Genomic DNA, 20,235 nt, shown 5'->3' with positions numbered 1-20,235 from the left:
CTATTAAATTCCATTTTGAATTTATTATGTCCATTTTACTAATCGGTTCCAAATATATTGCTGTATTATTTTTTAGTTTAGTCACTGAAGCTCCTGATTTAGATGTATCATTAATGTATAATGACTTAGTTTGTGTTGCTAGCATGAGTATCGTTAAGAACCACATCATCAATTTGCTTCATTTACTCGGTCGTTCTGAGGTCGCAGTATTTTTTGTTATTCTCGAAGTCAGCAAACTTGTCACATGATTTGCTTCCTCTGCTCTACTGCTGTTTGTTACCTCCAGTGGGCATAATTTGTGAACGGGCCGTTTAAGTATGCCATTTTGTAATTTTAGAGTTACAACTCTTATATTTCCATCCGTTCCCGGATGAGTTTCAATAATTTTTCCTAATGGCCATTTGGCTGGATGAGTTTCTTCATCTTTGATAATAACTATTTGTCCTTGTACTAGATTAGCTTGTTTGATTTTCCAATTCATGCGTTGTTGCAACATTACAACATATTCGCTTTCCCATCGTTTCCAAAAGTCTTTTTTAAGTTTTTGTATTAATTTCCATCTATCTAATGAACCTATTTGGTTATCATTAATTGCTTCAGGACAATCTATTATTGGACATCCTATTGAAAAATGGCCAGGCGTTAAAACGTCTATATCGCTTTCACTATCTATCGCACATAAAGGTCGTGAATTCAGTATTGCTTCAATCTGTGATAGCAAAGTAATCATTTCTTCAAATGTCAATTTAGTTGCGCCTATCACTCTTTTTAAATGATATTTCACCGACTTCACTCCTGCCTCCCAAATTCCTCCGAAGTGAGGAGCTGCCGGGGGCCGGAAATGCCATTGAATTTTATCTGCTTCTAATATGGGAGCTACGGCTGAATTATTTTTGATTGCCATTTTAAAATCTCGGTCTAATCTTCTACAAGCTCCGACAAAATTTGTTCCATTGTCCGAATATATATGTTGACTTTTACCTCTTCTAGCAAAAAATCTTTTCAAAGCAGCTAGGAACGCTTCGGTTGTTAAATCACTTACTGCTTCTAAATGAATAGCTTTTGTTGCCATACAAACAAATACAGCTATATATCCTTTAAATGTTTTTTGTCCTCGTCCTTTTGAACATTTCATATGAATCGGTCCTGCATAGTCTATACCAACGTGTGTTAATGGAATTGACATAGATACTCGGAATTCTGGAAGATTTCCCATTAATTGTTTTGCTACTTCTTTGCGGTAACGTACGCATCTACTACAAGTTCGAATTGTCTTTTTTTATAGAATTCTTCAATCCAACAATCCAGTAATTCCTTCTAATCATTGATTCCATTAACTTGTTTCCTCCATGTAAAGTTATTTTATGAATATTTTCAATTATCAATGATGACAAATGTGACTTATTTAATATTATTGGGTGCTTTTGATTAAAGTGAAGATTTGAATTACCCAATCTACCTCCTACACGAAGGATTCCCTTATTATCCAAAATTGGATTTAAGCTTGCAATGCTACTTTTATGATTAATTTCTTTTTTTATTTCTAAACTCTGAATTTCCTCTCTAAATTGTAATTTTTGCTGATATCTTATTAACATTTCTTCAGCTTCCTTCATTTCAGATTTAACTAAGTATTCAGGGCATTTTTTCCCTCTTATTCTTTTTACAAATCGCAAAATATAAGCTACTACCCTTATTAATTTGCTTAAACTAGAATATTTAAGTATTACCTTATCCAAGAAATGTAATTCCTCTGAGGTTGTCACATACGTTGCATCGATTTGAATAATCTTCTTTATTGGCCAATGATGTTCCTCTTCTCGCAACCATTTTGGTCCCTTCCACCATAGATCGTGTTCTATTAGTTTGTTCGCCAGTACCCCTCTGGTTGCTACATCAGCTGGATTGTCCTTTGTTCCAACGTGTTGCCATTTCGCATTGGAAACAAGTAATTTGATTTCTTCTATTCGTGTTCTAATAAATCTGTCTTTACTTTGGCAATTATTTATCCATGCTAACGTTATAGTTGAATCGCTCCAAGCAAATATTTTCATTTCTCTGTTGATGACTGTTTTTATCCTTTGCAGCAATTTAGCAAGTAGGTGAGCCGCGCATAGTTCCAGTTTTGGTAACGTTTTCTTATTTTTAATTGGATTCACTTTAGTTTTACCAGCAACAATTGTTATAACTGATCCAACTTTAGTATATACAACTGCTGCATAAGCTTTCTCTGAAGCATCTGCGAATCCATGTAGTTCAAATTTAAAGTTGTTTTTAGTTTCAAACCATCTAGGAATTTTTATTCGTTTTATCTCTGGTATATGCTGCATAAACTCTTGCCATTCTTTTGTTAAATTCTCGTCAAGTAACTCGTCCCAGTTGAGTTTCATCAACCAAAGTTTCTGTATAAATAACTTTGCTATAACGGTTGTTGGTGAAAGCCATCCCATTGGGTCGAAAATTCGCGCTAAATCAAACAAAGCTTGTCTTTTTGTAACCAGCTTTTGCGTTGAAAGATTCGTATTAAATCCAAACATGTATTTGGTAGGATCCCATTGAATACCCAATGTCTTTATTGTTTCGTCTTCTGCTATTTTTATTACTTCATTCGCGTTATTTACCGGAATTGTTGCTATGATTTCACTGTTGTTTGACATCCACTTCCTTAAGTGAAACCCATATTTTTGTAGTTGTTTCGATATTTCATACTGAATGGCCTTACATTCATCTATTGAATCTGCTCCTGTCATTAAATCGTCCATGTAGAAGTCGTTTTGAATGATGTTTGAAAGCAAATAGTTGTGGGGCTCGCATAGTTTGGCAATTTCTTGTAAAGTTCTCGTTGCCAAAAAAGGAGCTGATGCTGTCCCATATATAACTGTTTGTAGTTTGTATTCTTCTATCGGCTCTCCTTTTGTTTCTCTCCACAATATACGTTGGTAATCTTGATCACTATCTGTTATTTTAATTTGTCGAAACATCTTTTCAATATCACTAGTTAATACATATTGCCAAAGTCTCCATTTGATTATAATGTCAAATATATCTCTTTGAAGTCTCGGTCCTATGAAGAGGATGTCATTTAAACTACTTCCATTTGTAGTTTTTGCAGACGCATCGAAAACTACTCGTAGTTTAGTCGTTCTACTGTCTTCTCGAATCACTGCTTGATGTGGCAAATAGTATTTTCCGCATTTATTTTCACTTGCTTTTTCCATGTGGCCCATTTCTGAATATTCTTTCATAAATTGCACATATTGTTGTTTTAACTCGTTATTTGTAGCGAACCTTTTCTCAAGATTAAGAAACCTCGCCATAGCTTGTTTGCGAGAATCGCCTAATTCTTTTTTTGCTTAAAAGGTAGATTGACGACAAATCGATTATTTCCATTTCTTACTGTTGTTTTTTCAAAAATTCTTAGGCATTCATCATCATCTGCTGTATCTGCTGGAGTTGTAGCGTCTTCTATTTCCCAAAACTTCTCCAATGTTGTAGTAACCGCTGCTAAAATTGTATTGTTTTTTCTCGGTTGTTGTAAAACTCCCGACAATATCCAGCCCAATTTCGTAGCTTGACCTAGTATTCGATCCTTTTTAAATATACCTTCTTCTAGTATGTCGGCATATATGTCACTTCCAATGACAATATCGATTCGATCTGATTTGTTGAAATTGGGATCAGCTAAACTGTAGTTTTTCAATTGTTCTATATCCCATTTAAACGTTTTGTCTGGTTGAGCACTCGCTAATTTCGGCAAAATTAGTGCTTCGACATTGTACGCCTCGTTGCTTAGGAATCTCGGCTTGATTTTAATGTTGATTTTAAATTTGGACACTCCCACTGTGGTATTTCCTAAACCTTGCAGTTCAGTTACTTCTCTTCTTCTTGGTAAATGAAGTATTTGAGATGCTTCTTCGGAAATAGTAGTTTTTTGGGATCCTTGATCGATTAGAACTCGCAATGTCACATACTCTCCATTTGCTGCCTTCACCCTTATCTGTGCTGTTGCTAGGAGTATCGCCATTTCCGAATGTTTCGTCATCATTGTGGAAGATGTTTTTGTGACATTTTCTTCACTTCCTCCTTTTCCTTTTTGGAATTCATTGAAGTGCAATAAATTATGATGATTTCTTTCACACTTATTGCACTTCTTTTTATTATTACATTTTCCTTCATATACGTGATCAAGGCAAATGTAGCATAACTTGTTGTTTGTTATGAATCTTCTTCGATTCATCGTAGTCAATGTCTGAAACTTTCTGCATTCACCAATTTGATGCCCAGGAACCTTGCAGTATACACAATTATTTTGTGCCGCTGTATAAAATGTAGGTGTTCGCTGTGGCTGCTTTTAATTGTTCCATTTAGTTGGTTTTCTGTCGCGTATTGCTTCTAGAGCTTGATATTGCTGTTCCAGAAAACTGAAGACGTCATCTAGGCTTTGTATATCCCTACTTTTTTTTACGTTTTGCTCGTATAAACGTAGACTTTCTTTGTCTAGTTTTCGAACCACTATCCGAGCTATGATGGCTTGTTCGTCATTTAAATTTAGATTTAGCCCTTTTAAAGCATAAATGCATTCTTTGGTGGTATCTAACAGCTGCTTCATGCTTTGTGCACTTTCTCCATTTGCTGTCGGTTGATCAAGTAGTCTGTCTACTTGTGCTGTAAATTGTAGCCTTCTATTCTCATACCTTTCCTTGAGAATTTGCCAAGCAGCTTCATAATTTGTTGCTGTTACTGATAGATGTTGAATTAATCTACCAGCTTCTCTACCTAATGATGTCTTCAATCGGAACATCTTTTCCACTTCTGTAAAGTGCTTCGAATCATGCACCAAACTTTTAAAAAGATCGTGGAATGACGACCATTGTTTCATTTCACCGTAAAACATCGGAATTTTAATTTCCTGCAGTTTTATATTGGAATACATTGTTTTTGGTGAATTATAATTATTTAATTTCTCCGTTATCCTTTCGATGATGATTTTGTATTCTTGACGAAATACATCTATTTGTTCCTCAATAGATTCTTTAGTTGTTTCAACTAATTTGATATTTTGAGTTTCAAAATATGATTCTTCAACATTTTCAAATTGTATTTGAAGCTTGGTTTTGAATTCTCTCATTTGCTCGAGAGAATCCAATGCATTTCTTCGTATTTCATCCATCGTGCTTTTGAGCATTTTTGCTCGACGTTGATATTTTCTTTCAACGCCAGACGCGGCTTCAGGTGGTGCGACCTGAATAGTTTGTGGCGTAGATTCTATTTGCCACATGCTGCTTACTGCTGAAACACCTTCGGCAGTACTTTGAATTCTTAAATTCTGAATAGAATTCTCCATTGTTTGCATTACATGCTCGAAGTAGTTCTTCGCAATGTATTCCTCAGCTTCTTGACTCTTCTTAGCCATTATTTTATTATGATTTGCATTAAACTCTTTCATAACAGTCTGAATATGATCCATATATTCCAGACATGAAGCCTTTCTTATTTTTCCGCTCAGGATTTTCTGCTCCTCCAACCCAGCTAGATCTCCCAACTCCTTCTGTCGTGTTAGCAAATTCTTCATATTTGCTTCTTTATAGATGGTTTTGTATATATATATATATATTTTTTTTTTTTTTGCACTGTTCTTGTTGTTATAGCCACAAGGACGCTTTAAAAAAATTTTTTTTTTAACTTTTACTAAAAGTAATTTTTATAAATGCGGGTAGTCTTTGCTATTCCGTCTTACATTTATTTTTACTTGGCTAAGTAATGCTCTTTTTCTTTTAAGAGGCTTCTAGTACTTGCACTTGCTCGATTCTTTTTCAAAAAGAGGATCGAAGGACCAAATGTACAGATTAAGACAGTATTTGCTTAAGTCTGTACTGTGAGAGTTCACTTTTGACTCTGGTTTTCTTTATTAAAATTTCTTCCCTCAATACATTTCTTAATTCTAATTTCTTAACTATGTATATATGTATATGTGTGTATGCTTAGTGTGCATACACATGTGTAAATATGTATTATATTTTTATTGCATTTTTGAGATACCAACGCATTGGTATTTTATAGTTTTTTAGATTAGTGCATCTAACGCACTTATACACATACGTACACACGCTTGATACTTTCTTATCTGTTGCATGTGTGCATTAATATTTCGAGTATGTATATTTTGTATTTTAATATTAGTATTATGTATACTCTAATTTATGAGTTTTCTTTTATGTGCAATGATTTTCACATTTTTATGAGCAAGTCTCATATTACAATTTTGTTGCTTACCATTGCACTTGACATTTAGTGGACTGTATATACTTTTTATTTAATTTATTGTTTACATGTATATTTTTATTTATTAATGTAGTTGTGTCAAAAATATAATTTTGTATATATAATTCTATCTTAAGGTTACAAAACTTTCATGTTCATATCTTTATGAACAGGATATGTTCTCTTTTTTGTGTGTTGGTTGCCTAATTATTTTATTCCACATAGCCGCCATTTTGGTAGTTTGGAATAAATACAATTTTGAGATATTGAGCAAAAGGAATTTTTAATAATTATTATTACTTTATATACAATAATATACAGCGTTAACCGAGCTTAAGCCTACAACATGCTCTATATCAGCAGATCTACAATACCAAGGCGCTTTAACAGTTTGTCTTAGTACTTTGTTTTGAAATTGTTGAATGACTTTCTTATTACCCTGTGGAACATTTTTGGGATTATTGTCTGGGGGGTGAGAAATTCCTAGTCAGGGTGATGGTCATAAAAAAAACTGACAAATACGAACGCCAAACCCTTTGAGGGTTTTACTATACTGACCTAGTACCATCACCCTGACTTGGAATTTCTCATCCCCCAGATTAGCTGTTGTACTGTGAAATTTAAAAGGTCATAAAAAAAACTGACACATACGAACGCCAAACCCTTTGAGGGTTTTACTATGCTGACCTAGTACCATCACCCTGACTTGGAATTTCTCACCCCCCAGATTAGCTGTTGTACTGTGTTATTTGCGTTAGAACATCCTTAGAGTTGGTCACCACAGCTCCATATCGGTCGGAGTATTTGTTACCAATTAACCAATAAATATTTTTTAATCGAATGTCTTGCTGTTTCCATTTGTTTTCTACATGAACTTTTGTAGAACTTTAACTACAGCCTTTTAGAAATTAATAGTTGACCCGTGTTCACCAATACCAACCGCAAGCAACGCGGTATCGTCTACAAATGTGGCTTTCTTATAATTGCAGTCTACTAACGCATGACCGCGAATAAAAGAGGGCCCAAAACACTACCTTGTGGAACTCCTGCTTATTTTTCCCTAAGAATAGAATACATGTCTCCTTGTTTAACGCGGAAGTAGCGACATGATAAATATGATTTTATGATATCATAATGCTGTTTCGGTAAAATCAGTTTCAATTTCGTAAGCAGTCGTATGTAACAAACTTAAGCGAACGATTTTGCAAAATCCAAAAACACGGTAGGACAAAATTTAGATTATTGCACAAGGCCGTTGTTTTTCTTTAAAGGAGACTGTTTCGCTATAGGTTGAATAGATTGGAGAATGATCCGTATTAACCTCATAACCCTGATTGATCGACATATAGTTCCGTGTTTCTCCTTCTGAATTTAAGGTTGGTACGCAGCTCTCAAGTAATTGCTCAAGAAAAAAAATACATTATTTCTCAAGTAATTTTGACAGCTGGTTACGCATTGTGAATGATCTACATTAGAAGAGCAAGAGAGAATAAACAAAGAAAACAAACTTTGTGCGTAATATGTATGTGTGTATGTGTATGGTAACATAAATATTTTCATTGAGATTTAAGAAATGTTGTTGATGATTGGTAGGTTTTATACAACATTTCAAAATGGAATATACTTCATACTAATGATTTCAACTAATTTAGGATGAATTTGACGATTACTTCGAATTTCCTTCAAGAAACAATTGTTGATTTGATGTTTCTTCGCAAAACCAGGTTTGCCATATTCACATTTTACTGAAAAAAAGTATCAAAAATTAGTACTAGATTTCTTGAGAGCTGCGTACTAGCACAAGTAAATTTATCGCAGGAAAGTTTCTTGACCGTTTCTTAAGCGTTTTTTTATATGAAGTTTTTACATTTCTTGAGAGCTGCGTACTAAGCTTTAACTGCTAAACTGGAGGTATGGCTTTGCATTGCACCGTAAAATTTTTGGTTATTAAAGAAGGTTACTCATGGTTTTATTCCTTGTATGTTGGATATGTTGTGACCTGTCGTCATCGGACGACTTGGATTTAAACTATTTATTAATCTGGTTGTGCATTTATCTTCCCATTGGTCTATCAAATTATTTATATTACATATAGATTCCTTATTACTTGTTATGTGATTTTCGAATTTCTTCTTCTTTATTGGCGTGGACACAGCTTACGCGATTATAGCCGAGTTAACAACAGCGCGCCAGTCTCTTTCGCTACGTGTCGCCAATTGGATATTCCAATTGGGCCAGGTTCTTCACCACCGGCGGGTTCTGCGTCGAATACTTTCAGAGGTGGAGTGTTTTCGTCCATTCGGATGACATGACCTAGCCAGCGTAGCCGCTGTCTCTTAATTCGCTGAACTATGTCAATGCGATATTCGCCGTGGCCAATGCGTAAAGGACCATAAATCTTTCGCAGAACTTTTCTCTCGAAAACTCGCAACGTCGACTCATCAGATTTTCGGATTTCCTATATTAAATTATTTATTTTAAAAGTTTCATTAAATTCAATATTTATTACAATGGTGTTTTCTTACTAATTGGTGACAATAATATTTTCTTAAGTGTTACATTAGTTGTTGGTGGAATTTTTACCATTTAAATAATAATAATTTTTTTACTTTATTTCTTTTCTCTAAAGCTATTTTACCTTCCTTTTTATATAGCGTTAAAAATTTGTTTTTAATTTTACTTATTTTTCTTTGCAAGTCTTTTATGACATTTTTGTTGTTATTCTTTATTATTTTTATGGTTGGTTTCGTGTCTGAGGATGGGATATGGGTAACATCCTTTAAGGAGTTGCTGAATTATATGATTGAAAAACCAACTATTTTACCGAATACTGTCAGAATTGTTGTGTTTCTATTTTCTTGAACTATTTCTTTTTTATACGAGTATTTTGGTGATATCTTTGAACCTAAACGTTCACTAATTTTTATAAATACAACATCTCCTGGTATTTGCATATGTCCTCAGAGCTGTGTGTTTTTTATTACATATATTGGATTATGTCTTTATTTTTGTTTTCTTTCAATTTGTCAATATTTCCTTGTCTAGCTTGTTCAAATTGACTGGGGTCTGTACTAACATTTTTCCAAAAATACTTCTATCGTTTCCCTACCTGTTGTTAAGTGTATCGTAAAATTATGTTCGTAAACTGATCTGTCTAGGATTTCAGGGAATGATAATAGGCTACATTCGGCTTTTAGGTAGAGTATTATTTATGTCAATGTGGAATGGAATCGTTCGATTGGTCCGTTAACGGAGCTTAATTTTAATTTTTGAGTACTAAGAATATCTTCGAGTATGAAGCTAAATGATGCGGAATTGAGACTTGTTTTACTGTTGATAACTATTGCTTCTAGGACGTCAAATTGGATTAAAGGTTACGAAGAGGTTCCTTTACATTTTCTATTGCTCTGGATTTTAAAATTTTAGTCTGAACATACTTTGAAAATTTATCAATAACTGTTAATACAAGGTTTCTTTCGGTGAAGTATAAATCAATATGAAGAATGTGTCTTGTGTGTGTGATGGTTATTTTTGAGAAACGAAAATTTGTTGGTAAAATTTTAGTTTGAATGAAAAAACGAAAATTCCTATGTTAAATGTATGCGAACCTAAAAAAAAATAGCGTCCCCTTAGAGTTAAGCTACAGTGCCCGGCTTGAGGGACAATTTTTTTTGTTTGTCAATCACTAACATTTAAGTGGGTAAGAGTTGAAAAAAAAAAAAAATTCAAAAAATTTTTTTGAAGCACCCTAGTGTAGACTCTCTTTTCACGGGTCTTTTCCAAGATTTGGCGCATGGTGAATATCTAGTCGGTTGTAGATTTTCCAGATCTAAAGCCTCACTGATAAGGTCCAATCAGTTTGTTGACGGTGGGCTTTAATCTTTTACACAATACGCTCGATAGAACCTTATATGCGATGTTGAGGAGACTTATCCCACGGAAGTGGGCGCAGATTGTGGGGTTTTCATTTTTGTGGATTAGGCAGAGCACACTTAAATTCCAATCGTTGGGCATACTTTCATCTGAAAATATTTAACAAAGAAGCTGATGCATACTCTTTATCAGTTCTTCACCGCCGTGTTTGAAGAGCTCGGCCGGTCTCTTTGTTGTTCTTCAGACAGGTAATTGCTATTCGAATTTCTAAATGGTCGGACAATGGAATGTCTGCTCCATCGTAATCGATTGAGGAATCCGGTTCGTATTCTCTTGGCGTTATACTTTCACTGCCATTCAGCAGGCTGGAGAAGTTTGCCCTCCATAATTTTAGTATGCTCTGGTCTTGAAACCTACTGTTAGTCACAGCATTTTTTTGCAGAATTTTTGAGCATTTGGTTGATTGAGGTTCTCTCCACTGCGACGCGGCACTCCTCATGGTACCAGATGTTCTTTTGCATTTTCCGAATTTTTGGTTGCAGCTGTACGTAAGGAGCTTGAAATACCGTCCCACAGGAGCTCAAGTCGAGTATAAAATCGTTCGGCTGTCTGTTATGATTGCAGCTTCTCGACGTCGAACCTTCCTTGTGTTTGTTGACGTGGTTCGAGTCGATGTTAGGACCTCGAAGCGAATACACGTCTAAAGCACTGGAGCTGTCCGTCTATCACAACATGTTCGATCTAGTTGTGGTCTTTCAATCCGGAGACAGCCAGGTAGCTTGGTGAATTTTGCCAAAGATAGTTTCTTTACCCATCTTGGCGTTAAAGTCGCCAAGCACGATTTTGACATCGTGGCGGGGGCAGCTCCCATAGATAGGCTCCAAACGCTCATAGAAGCCATCTTTAGTCCCATGGTCCTTCTCTTCCGTCGGGGCGTGGGCGCAAATCAGCGCTATGTAGAAGAACTTCGCTTTGATGCGGATTGAGCACCACGAGTGTCACACCGAATTCGCGCATCTTTATATGGCCAATGTAGTAAACGCCTACTCGCCTCAGTCCTGGCCCGTCTATCGCATTTCTTGGACGGAGGTGATGTCAGCCTTTACTTTAGTGAGGACATCAAGCAGCTGGGTAGCGACACCTTCCCAAGTAAGGAATCGCACAACCCTGTGGAGGGAATGTTTCGCCTTCTTGCTTTAGCTTGCCTTCAAACGGATGTTTTGTGGCTACTCAGAGGATATTTGGTCTGAAACCGGAAGTCGTGAGCGGCTTGAGCCATATGTAAATGAATCGTTTGTGGCACTCCCATGTGAGTGGCAATGATAGAACTTTCCTCACTTTCGTGAACTTCTACACATGACTCCATCCTTTTTTACCAAGGACAGAAAATAAAAGTTATGCATAATATTTGCCTAAAAATATCACTGTGAAGGAAGGGTCTGATATACATATTTTATAGAAATTTTTGATTTTTTGAGGACTATGCAAATGTGTCAAAAGTGTTAAAATTTGACTTTTATTTGTTCTTCTCGAAGTAAGCGATATTTTTTTTATTTTTTTAATAAGAGCGCCACAAAAATTTGTTTTAATAAAACAAGAACGGTTTGGATTATTATGGACATTATGTATGGAACTCGACTTCTTTTGCATGGCCACTACGGGCACGTTTGCGGAACATAAACCGCACCAAACTGTAGGTTTTTCGGGATGCAATGGTGACTCATGGAGTACATGTGGATTGCTGACTGACCAATAACTCATATTTTGCTTATTGACGAAGCCATTCAGCCAGAAATGAGCCTGATCCCTGAAGATGATTTTCCGATGAAAATCCGAATCATTTTCAAGTTGTTGCTCAGCCCAATTAAAGAACATATGACGATTCTGGTGATCAAGTGGCGTCAGTTCTTGCGTCAGTTTGCAGGATGTAGTCCAAGATCTATTGGCAAAATGCGCCACAACGACATGATAGATATGCCCAACGTTTGAGAACGACGTGTGACAGACCGATTTGGATCTTCCTCAATTTATGCGCTATTTGTACTGTGCCTGTGAATTCAAATTTTTCTACTATACGCTCAATTGTTTATCTCACAGGACGATTATGACGACCATAATTTGGACGTAGCGCTCTTAAAGTTGAGGCCACTGACTCCGAATTTAGGTAGTCAATTTTAATAAATTCGTCGAAGAAGCCATTGGCAAAAAATGGGGTCTCTCTCCGAAAGTGGTTCTCTAGCTCTATGACACTATAGTCAAGCCCATTACAGGGTTTGTACGGAAAGTAGTAGGACTGAGACGATTTAAAAAGTTTATTAAACTAATCGTTAGAATTCTTTAAAAACTTTCAAAAAAGGCTTATTTTGCTTGGATCCCCTCTGTCGCCTCAAAATGCTTGCCTTTTATCGGCTTTTCAAAGTCCGGCGGCCACAACTGAGCTGTAGGGCGGCTGCGGAAGTTTTGGGATGCCGGCCTTGGTTAGGTATGTGTTCACAGGAAAGGTTGTGTGAGCCGGTGCGTTGTCGTGGTGTAACTTCCAATTGACTGCGATATCTTGTCGGACCTGATTGACCCTTTGTTTTAGCCTCCTGAGGGTTTCAACTTGGCGTTGACGGTTTGTCCAGGAGAAACAAATTCATGGTGGAAGTCAAGACTTAAATACTTGGGTACGCACACCTTCAGTCATCTCATCGAACTGGCGGGTGTCAATATCATGGGCGTGCGCCAGCAGATTTACACTCTTATAGAAAATGGAATCTTCTCTATTTAGTTATGTAGCTCGAATTATTTTCTCCAGAAGTAGATTACAGAAGTCGCATGATAGAGAGTCGCCTTGTCTGAAACCTCATTTGGTATCGAACTGCTCGGAGAGGTCCTTCCCGATCCTGATGAAGCTTTTGGTATTGCTCAACGTCAGTTTACACAGCCGAATTAGTTTTTGCAAAATCAAACATCGCGGTATAAAGACAGCTCCTTTTCGTGATATCAAAAACTGCTTCGAAATTGACGACGGGGTGGTGTGTCTCGATTCCCTTTTCACAGAGCACACTTAAATTCCAATCGTCAGCTATGCTCTCGTCCGACCATATTCTACAAGGAAGTTGATGAATGCTCCTTATCAATTCTTCGCTGCCGTATTTGAAAAGCACAGCCGGCAAGCAATCGGACCTGCTCATTTGTAGTTTTTCAGACGGGTAATTGCTATTCGAACTTCTTCAAGGTCGGGTAATGGAACGTCTGCTCCATCGTCATCGACTGGGGAATCGGGTTCACCATCTTCTGGTGTTAGGTTTATACTGCCATTTAGCATTTTTGAGAAGTGTTCTTTTCACAATTTTAGTATCCTCTGGGCATCAGTCACGAGAGCACTTCTGGAGGTTGGAGGCTCCAGTCTCAACCCATTTTGGGGATGTTTTATCATGAAGCCTGAACTTACCGACCGTTATGCCAAAGATACCTTCTTTTCCTACCCTGGGGATAAAGTCACCAAGCGCGATTTTGGCACCATGGCGGGGGCAGCTACCATAGATGCGCTCTTCTGTCGAAAAAAAAAAATAAGTTGAAGTTTGATTAGAAATACGAAAAAACTTTTTCGACGAATATACCCATTATAAGTGTAAAATTCATTATAAATCAAAGAAACACGCTCTTTAAATAGTTGAAAATTTGGACTTTAAGAGTAGATAGCTCAACTATATACAGGGTTTGTCTGGAAAGTAATAGGACTGAGTCGATTTAAAAATTCGTTACAAATCTTTAAAAAAAAGCATTAAAGGCATCACGGAAGGCATTCTTGGCCTTGAGAGCCGAGATGCATGCTGCTTGGATCCTTTCTGTCGTCTCAAAATGCTTGCATTTCATCAGCCTTTTCAGGCAAGGAAACAAAAAAAGTCCGGGGCCACATCTGGGCTGTAGGGCGGCTGCGGAAGCGCTGCGATGCCGGCCTTAGTTAGGGAGCTGTTCACAAGAAAGGCGGTGTGAGCCGGGGCGTTGTCGTGGGGCAACTTCCAATCGGCTGCGATGTCTTGTCGGACTCGATTGACTCTTCGTTTGAGTCTCTTGAGGACTGACTCTTCAGGTGCTCGGAAATAACTGACCAGTCGCTTGTTCGTTAGCTAGGAACTCCCTCTACCGAATCCAGTCGGTACGCGCACGCTCCGAAGTACAGTCGCACCGAAAGAAAATCAGTCTTATTACTTTTCGGACAAGCACTGTATATATATACATATTTTCTTAATATGGATATCCTTTTAACCCCCAATTCTGGGGACTTTATTTTAAAATTTATCCCACTTATTTAACAATACCACATTATATTTCTATTAATATGATGTTATTTTCATTTCGTAGTGGAAAACTGCTTCAGAATATTTGGATCTTCACAAATACCAAAAAATATGGTTGCCACCTCCCCAAATGTATGAACTTTCACGGCTTTCCAAATTTACACAGCTGCAAAACTTAACAAATTACGCTAGTTATCGTAGCAGACAAGGAAAAGAACTACTTGCACCGTTTTATTATAAATGTTCAGATGCTATGATTGGAGTCCTGCCCGGTGAGAAATTTTTTATTCAAAAATTCATTATTAATAATAATAGTTTTTTAATAAGGTGACGATCTGTACCCCTCCGAACAGAATAGTCCATCAAATACACTAAACTACTCCAGCAATCAACTAAAATGTATGGCAAATAATCTGCATCGAATAGTTAGTTTTAATATGCACGAAACCGTTATTCAAAAAAATTTTTCGTCAAGCAATAGCCGATTAGATATCTTCGACAAATCTAAGCTTTAACAAGTATATATTTTTTTGGGCACATACATATATACATACATATATACATACTATATGTACTAGCGGACCCGACAGACGTTGTCTTGTACACACTTCTTTAATCCGAATTTCAATAAGCTGTAACAATCTGGACCGTTTTGATAAAATTTATTATTAAAAAGTTATTGCAATGTAGTATAATGTACATATATCTGTCATGTGTATACTGTATGAGTGAAATGAAATATAAAATAAAATATGAAATATATAATAAAAGCTGTGTTTAGTAAAACTTTGAAGTCGTTTTTATTAAAGGTGAAGAAACTTACACTCACACTATTTTATATAATATTATAACATATAGATTTTATAATTTACATAAATTTAGTTTATCGTAATGCCATTTTATGTCCAATATTTTTAGTTAATCCTTGAGGCGTGTAAACAAACATGCAAGATATAATTGACCGTGAGAGAAACACGGATTTTCTAAATCAAAGCCACAAATTGTCATAGTTTGGCCCCCACTATAGGCATAGTTGAATGTTAAACGTTTGAATGGTATAGGTGAATCTGAAGGAATCATTGGTATCCAACTTCACCTTGAAATTTTCCACTCAAAATAGTGGCTTCAAGAATGTTGCCCATGATTTTTTTAGAACTAATCTCGTGCCATTACAAAATTTCAGGGGCATTTAAATTTCGAAGCAGAATTATAGTGGTGGCATTCCAGGTAAGTCTAGTGAATTTAAATTAAATTAATTAATTTAAATGTAATTTCATTACCAGGCAATGAGTACTGTATTTTTTGTTCGAAACACTTCCATAGTTTCTTTTTACTGTTTCCAAGTTGTAGCTTGCCTCTTCCAATTTCGACATTTTTGTCCACGAGCCAAACAAATTTTCACCTTTCTATACATTTGTGGGAAACAACTTATTAAAAAAGTTTATTTATTCATTTGGTGGTATAAAATAGTGTAAAACTAACTTGAATTCAATATATAACTTTCGTTTAAATTTATTAATTCATAACGGGTGATCCAAGTAGAGGTAATTTTTTTAATAGCCTTTTTTTATGTTTTTTTATTGCCCTCACGTTATTTTTGTTCAGTTTTATACGTTTACAAATTATTCAGTTTATTACGAAAATTCACTTTCTGTAAAGAATGTGTTTCGAGCGCTTCGCTCAACTCATAGTCAACACAGCCTACCTACTAAGCGTACTATTCGGAACACACCTTGTACGCAGTTGAGAGTCGATTCAGCGCCGTTCGCAACAACTCGGACTAACGTAAGGAACGATTTGGCATATTTTACGTCGAAATATTAAATTGAAAGCGTTCAAAATACAGCTTGTGAAAGGACTAGCGCCGCCTGACGTCTTCAAGCGACATCGCTTCGCTCTATGGGCTCTTGAAAAGTTCCAAGAAGATCCCACAATTTCGAGCCAAATTTGGGTCAGCGATGAGGCACATTTCTAGCTCAACGTGTACGTAAACAAGCAAAATTTGCCGCATTTTAGACGAAGAGCAGGTTGAGGAGATTCATTGACTACCATTTCATCTAAAAAAAAAAGTTTGGTGTGGTTTGTGAACTGTTGAATCGTCGGTCCATATTTCTACAAAAATGATGCAGGTAAGAACGTTATCGTCAATGACGACTGTTATATCGCCATGATAACCAACTATTTGATGCCTGAAATTGAAGCTCGTGATCTCGGTGAAACGGCGCCAGTTCCCACACATGGCATTAATCAATGGATTTATTGAGAAACCATTTCGGTCTGTAGATAATTTTACCTTTTTGGCCGGTCGATTGGCCACCAAGATCACCGTTAAACTTTTTCGTGTGGGAATATGTACAGTCTAAAGCCTATACGGACAATCCCGCTTCCATTCAGGCTTTGGGGCAAAGCATCACACGTGTCATTCGCCAGTTACCAGTCGAATGTAGCAATGTTTCCTTTAATTAAAATTCTTATTTATTTTCTTCACAGATCGATGCAATAGAAAATATAATCATATAAACGTATAATATCGATGGGGTTCAAGGGAAAGCTGCCTTAAAAAATTAAAAAAAAAAAAATGTTTTTGTTTTTTTGTTGGACTTCTTACATAAATAAATATATATTATTTTAATCGAATGATTAATTTCTAAAGCAATTAATTGAAGTGTAGGGAATTTAAATTTCCATACTTAAATAATTATATAGGTTAGGTTAGATGGCTGATCAGAGATCACACGTAGATTAATAATGTAGTCCTTTGTGATGCCATTGAAAAGAACTCCCGTGTTTGGACTTACAGATTGGCGAAGCGCCTTTTAGCTAATGCATAATTACACAGACGCTTAACTTCAACACCAGCCAGTTCGGGTTGATGTCCGAAGGTATGCGCCCCCAAGTGTTGTTTCTATCGCATCTTCTTCCAACAGCTTCTACAGTCGGCATCCGGTAAGATACCCATTCTTACCGCATGTATGCCAATAGGACAGTGGCCTGTCAAGAGTCCCACCACTAATGAGAAGTTAGCCTTACTGAGGGCTAAGAGATCACTAGATCTCCTGCGATCTATCTTGGGCCAAAAGGCTTTTGCAACCGCACAAGCCCAGCGTTGGACAAGCATCCTCGTGGCCAAGCTATTTAATAGTAGAACACAAGAGGATACAGGAGCACCGATCCATTCCCATTCTACCGATAATGATTCTAGGGTGCCCTTTCTTGTTTACTCATCAGCTTTGCAGTTACCTGCAATTCCGCTGTGGCCCGGCACCCATACCAGTCTAATCACAAAAACTGTAGCTACTAGAGATAGAGACGTTAGACATTCTTCGACCAACCCTGAACGCACTGTGAATAAGTTCAAGGCTAGTATTGCCGCTGTGCTATCAGAGTGAATGGTCACTCTCTGAAGGTGGATGCACTCCGTAGCAGCAAATCTGCTGCTACCTTGATGGCTGCGACCTCAGCCTGGAATACACTGCTGTAGTCGGGAAGCCTGAAACAGGAATTTATGGAGAGCTCCCGACAGTAGACCCCTCCACCGACCTTCCCTCCAAGCTTTGCCCGTTATGTTCAAAATTGCATTAAGTGCCATGGTTGGGGTGGATCTTAATGCACCGCATATGCTAATTAGCGCAGCCCGTTGAACGGTTTCGAGTTTCTTGGCAAGTGTGGTCTTCCCTAAAGCCTTCCACCACATAAAGACACCATAGAACAAGATGGGCTTGACTATGGAGTCATAGAGCCAGAGGACCACTTTCGGTGAGAGGCCCCATCTTTTGCCAATAGCTCCTCTACAGCAGCATAAGGCAATAGATGCCTTTTTTGCTGTCTCCTCGATATTCGGCTTCCATGAAAGCTTCTTATCCAGGATGAGCTCTAAATATTTCACTATGTCCGCCGGTTGCAGGCAAATACCTCCCATTTGCGGCAACGGTGCCAACGGGATCTTATATTTTCTGCTGAATAAAACCATTTCCGTTTTATTTGGATTATTGGCGAGTCCACTTCCGACCGCCCATTTCGTTACCTCGCTGAGATATCCCTGCGTAAACTCGTACACGGTGCTAAGGAACTTTCCTTTGACCATAAGTGCTACATCGTCTGCATAGGCAATCACCAGACAGTCGCGATCCTTTAGTTTTTTGAGCAATTCGTTAACGACTAGGATCCATAGAAGAGGAGAGAGAACCCCACCTTGTGGTGTTCCCCTACTAACGCTTCGCACGCGCGCTGCCCCATTCTGTTCAGATCACTCTGTTGCACAGAAGATTGAGAATGAGGTGTGTGAGGTTCGATTCAACCCCAAGACCGTCAAGAGCAGTTGCTACTGCCTCAGGCAGGACATTTTTGAAAGCTCCCTCGATATCAAGGAAGGTCCCAACAGCGAAGTCCTTGGCTTCAATGGCTTACTCAAGCCATGACACGATAGTATGCAAGGCAGTATTCTCTGACCTGCCTTTACGATAAGCATGTTTTGCTCCTGACAGATAGTCTCTCGGAATGCGCCTCCTTATATACCAGTCCATCAGCCTCTCTAGAGTTTTTAGCAGAAAGGAGGAGAGGCTGTTTGGCCTGAAATCCTTGGCCGTGACATGGGAGCCCCTGCCAGCCTTCGGCATGAACGTAACCTTGACTCGTCTCCAGGCCCCCGCGATGTAGAATAATCTGATGCAGTTCGCATAGATATGCGCCACCCAGCTGCATGATACCTTAACAGCCTGTTACATCTGCGCTGGCATGATGTCGTTTGGTCCCGGGGACTCGAACGGTTTGAACGAATTAATCGCCCACGGCAAGTGTCACTCATCCAGAATGCCGACAAGGGCCGCATAATCGTCATGCAGCGCCCCGAGAGTTCCCCTTACAGAGGACGTGTTACTCGGGAAGTGAGCGTCGAGAAGCATCTGAAGTGTTTCTTCACTGCTGAGGGCCCACTTCCCATTAGCGCCCTTGGGATACCCAAGGGACACTGGATTTTTTGCGAGAATACGCCTGAATCTAAAGGACTCGTGACAGCCTTCCACTTTTTCCCAGAAGCTCTTCCACGAGATCCTCTCAGCCTTTCTTAACTCGGACTTGTATATTGAAAGTCCTGTTTTATATAAAGCCCAGTCATCAGATAACCCACTTTTGCGGGCGCTGTTGAATAAACGTCTACATGACGCCCTGATATCTGAGAGCTCCGTATTCCACCATAGAGGTTTCCCTTTGCCCTTCGGTGTTTTCAGTGGACAGGACCTCTCCAGCGCAGCATTGCACGTCGATCTGAAGACTTCTACACACTCCTCCACCGCATCGGTAGTGGCAAACGAGTCCACCCCCGTTGCGCGTGGGAGAGTTTGCCGAAGCCTCCTGCGGTAACCTTCCCAATCCATGTTCCTAGGGTTTCTGAAAGATTTCCTAGGCGGACCTTCTCCGCTAAACCCTGTGATCTGAAAAGGAGTAATCGTCGAGGATCCTCCAGTTCGAGATCACCGGGGCAATCACTTGTGAGGTTGGGGTGAGGTCAAGAACCTCCTCCTTGCCTGCGGTCACAAAGTTTCCTCTGTTACAGATGCGAAGATTTTCGCTAACAATAAAATCAAAAACCGACTCACCTCTATTATTGGTATCCGAGCTACCCCAGATTTGGTGTCGCGAGTTAGCGTCGGACTCGATGATGACGCCGGTACCATTCTTAGACGCTTCGGCTAAGGTCCTCCTTAGCAGTAAGGGAAGTGGCTCCACCACATCATCGTGTGGCATGTACGCGGAGATAAGCCAGAAATCTCCGGTGTCACACTCCAGTTTCGCCGTCACTACGTAAGGTTAAAAGAAA

At 38.2% G+C, this 20,235-nt stretch overlaps 1 protein-coding gene across 2 annotated transcripts in view; it reads left to right on the top strand.

Annotated features, from left to right (window-relative positions):
- Positions 1-15,206, top strand: part of LOC126767052 (acyl-coenzyme A diphosphatase NUDT19-like) — an 86,707-nt gene extending 71,501 nt beyond the window's left edge. Inside the window, exons 4-5 of one of the 2 annotated variants that reach the window (XM_050484664.1) lie at positions 14,485-14,692; positions 14,748-15,206. In XM_050484664.1, coding sequence (XP_050340621.1) covers positions 14,485-14,692; positions 14,748-14,935 — 396 coding nt within the window. In that variant the 3' untranslated portion in view covers positions 14,936-15,206. Of the gene's footprint in view, positions 1-14,484; positions 14,693-14,735 lie in introns of both variants that reach the window. The other variant, XM_050484665.1, reaches the window with a different exon arrangement.
- The last annotated feature ends 5,029 nt before the right edge of the window (positions 15,207-20,235 follow it).

Source organism: Bactrocera neohumeralis, unplaced genomic scaffold, assembly GCF_024586455.1.
Source record: "Bactrocera neohumeralis isolate Rockhampton unplaced genomic scaffold, APGP_CSIRO_Bneo_wtdbg2-racon-allhic-juicebox.fasta_v2 ctg370, whole genome shotgun sequence".
Classification (NCBI taxonomy): domain Eukaryota; kingdom Metazoa; phylum Arthropoda; class Insecta; order Diptera; family Tephritidae; genus Bactrocera; species Bactrocera neohumeralis.
This window is presented reverse-complemented; position numbering and strand designations above follow the sequence as displayed.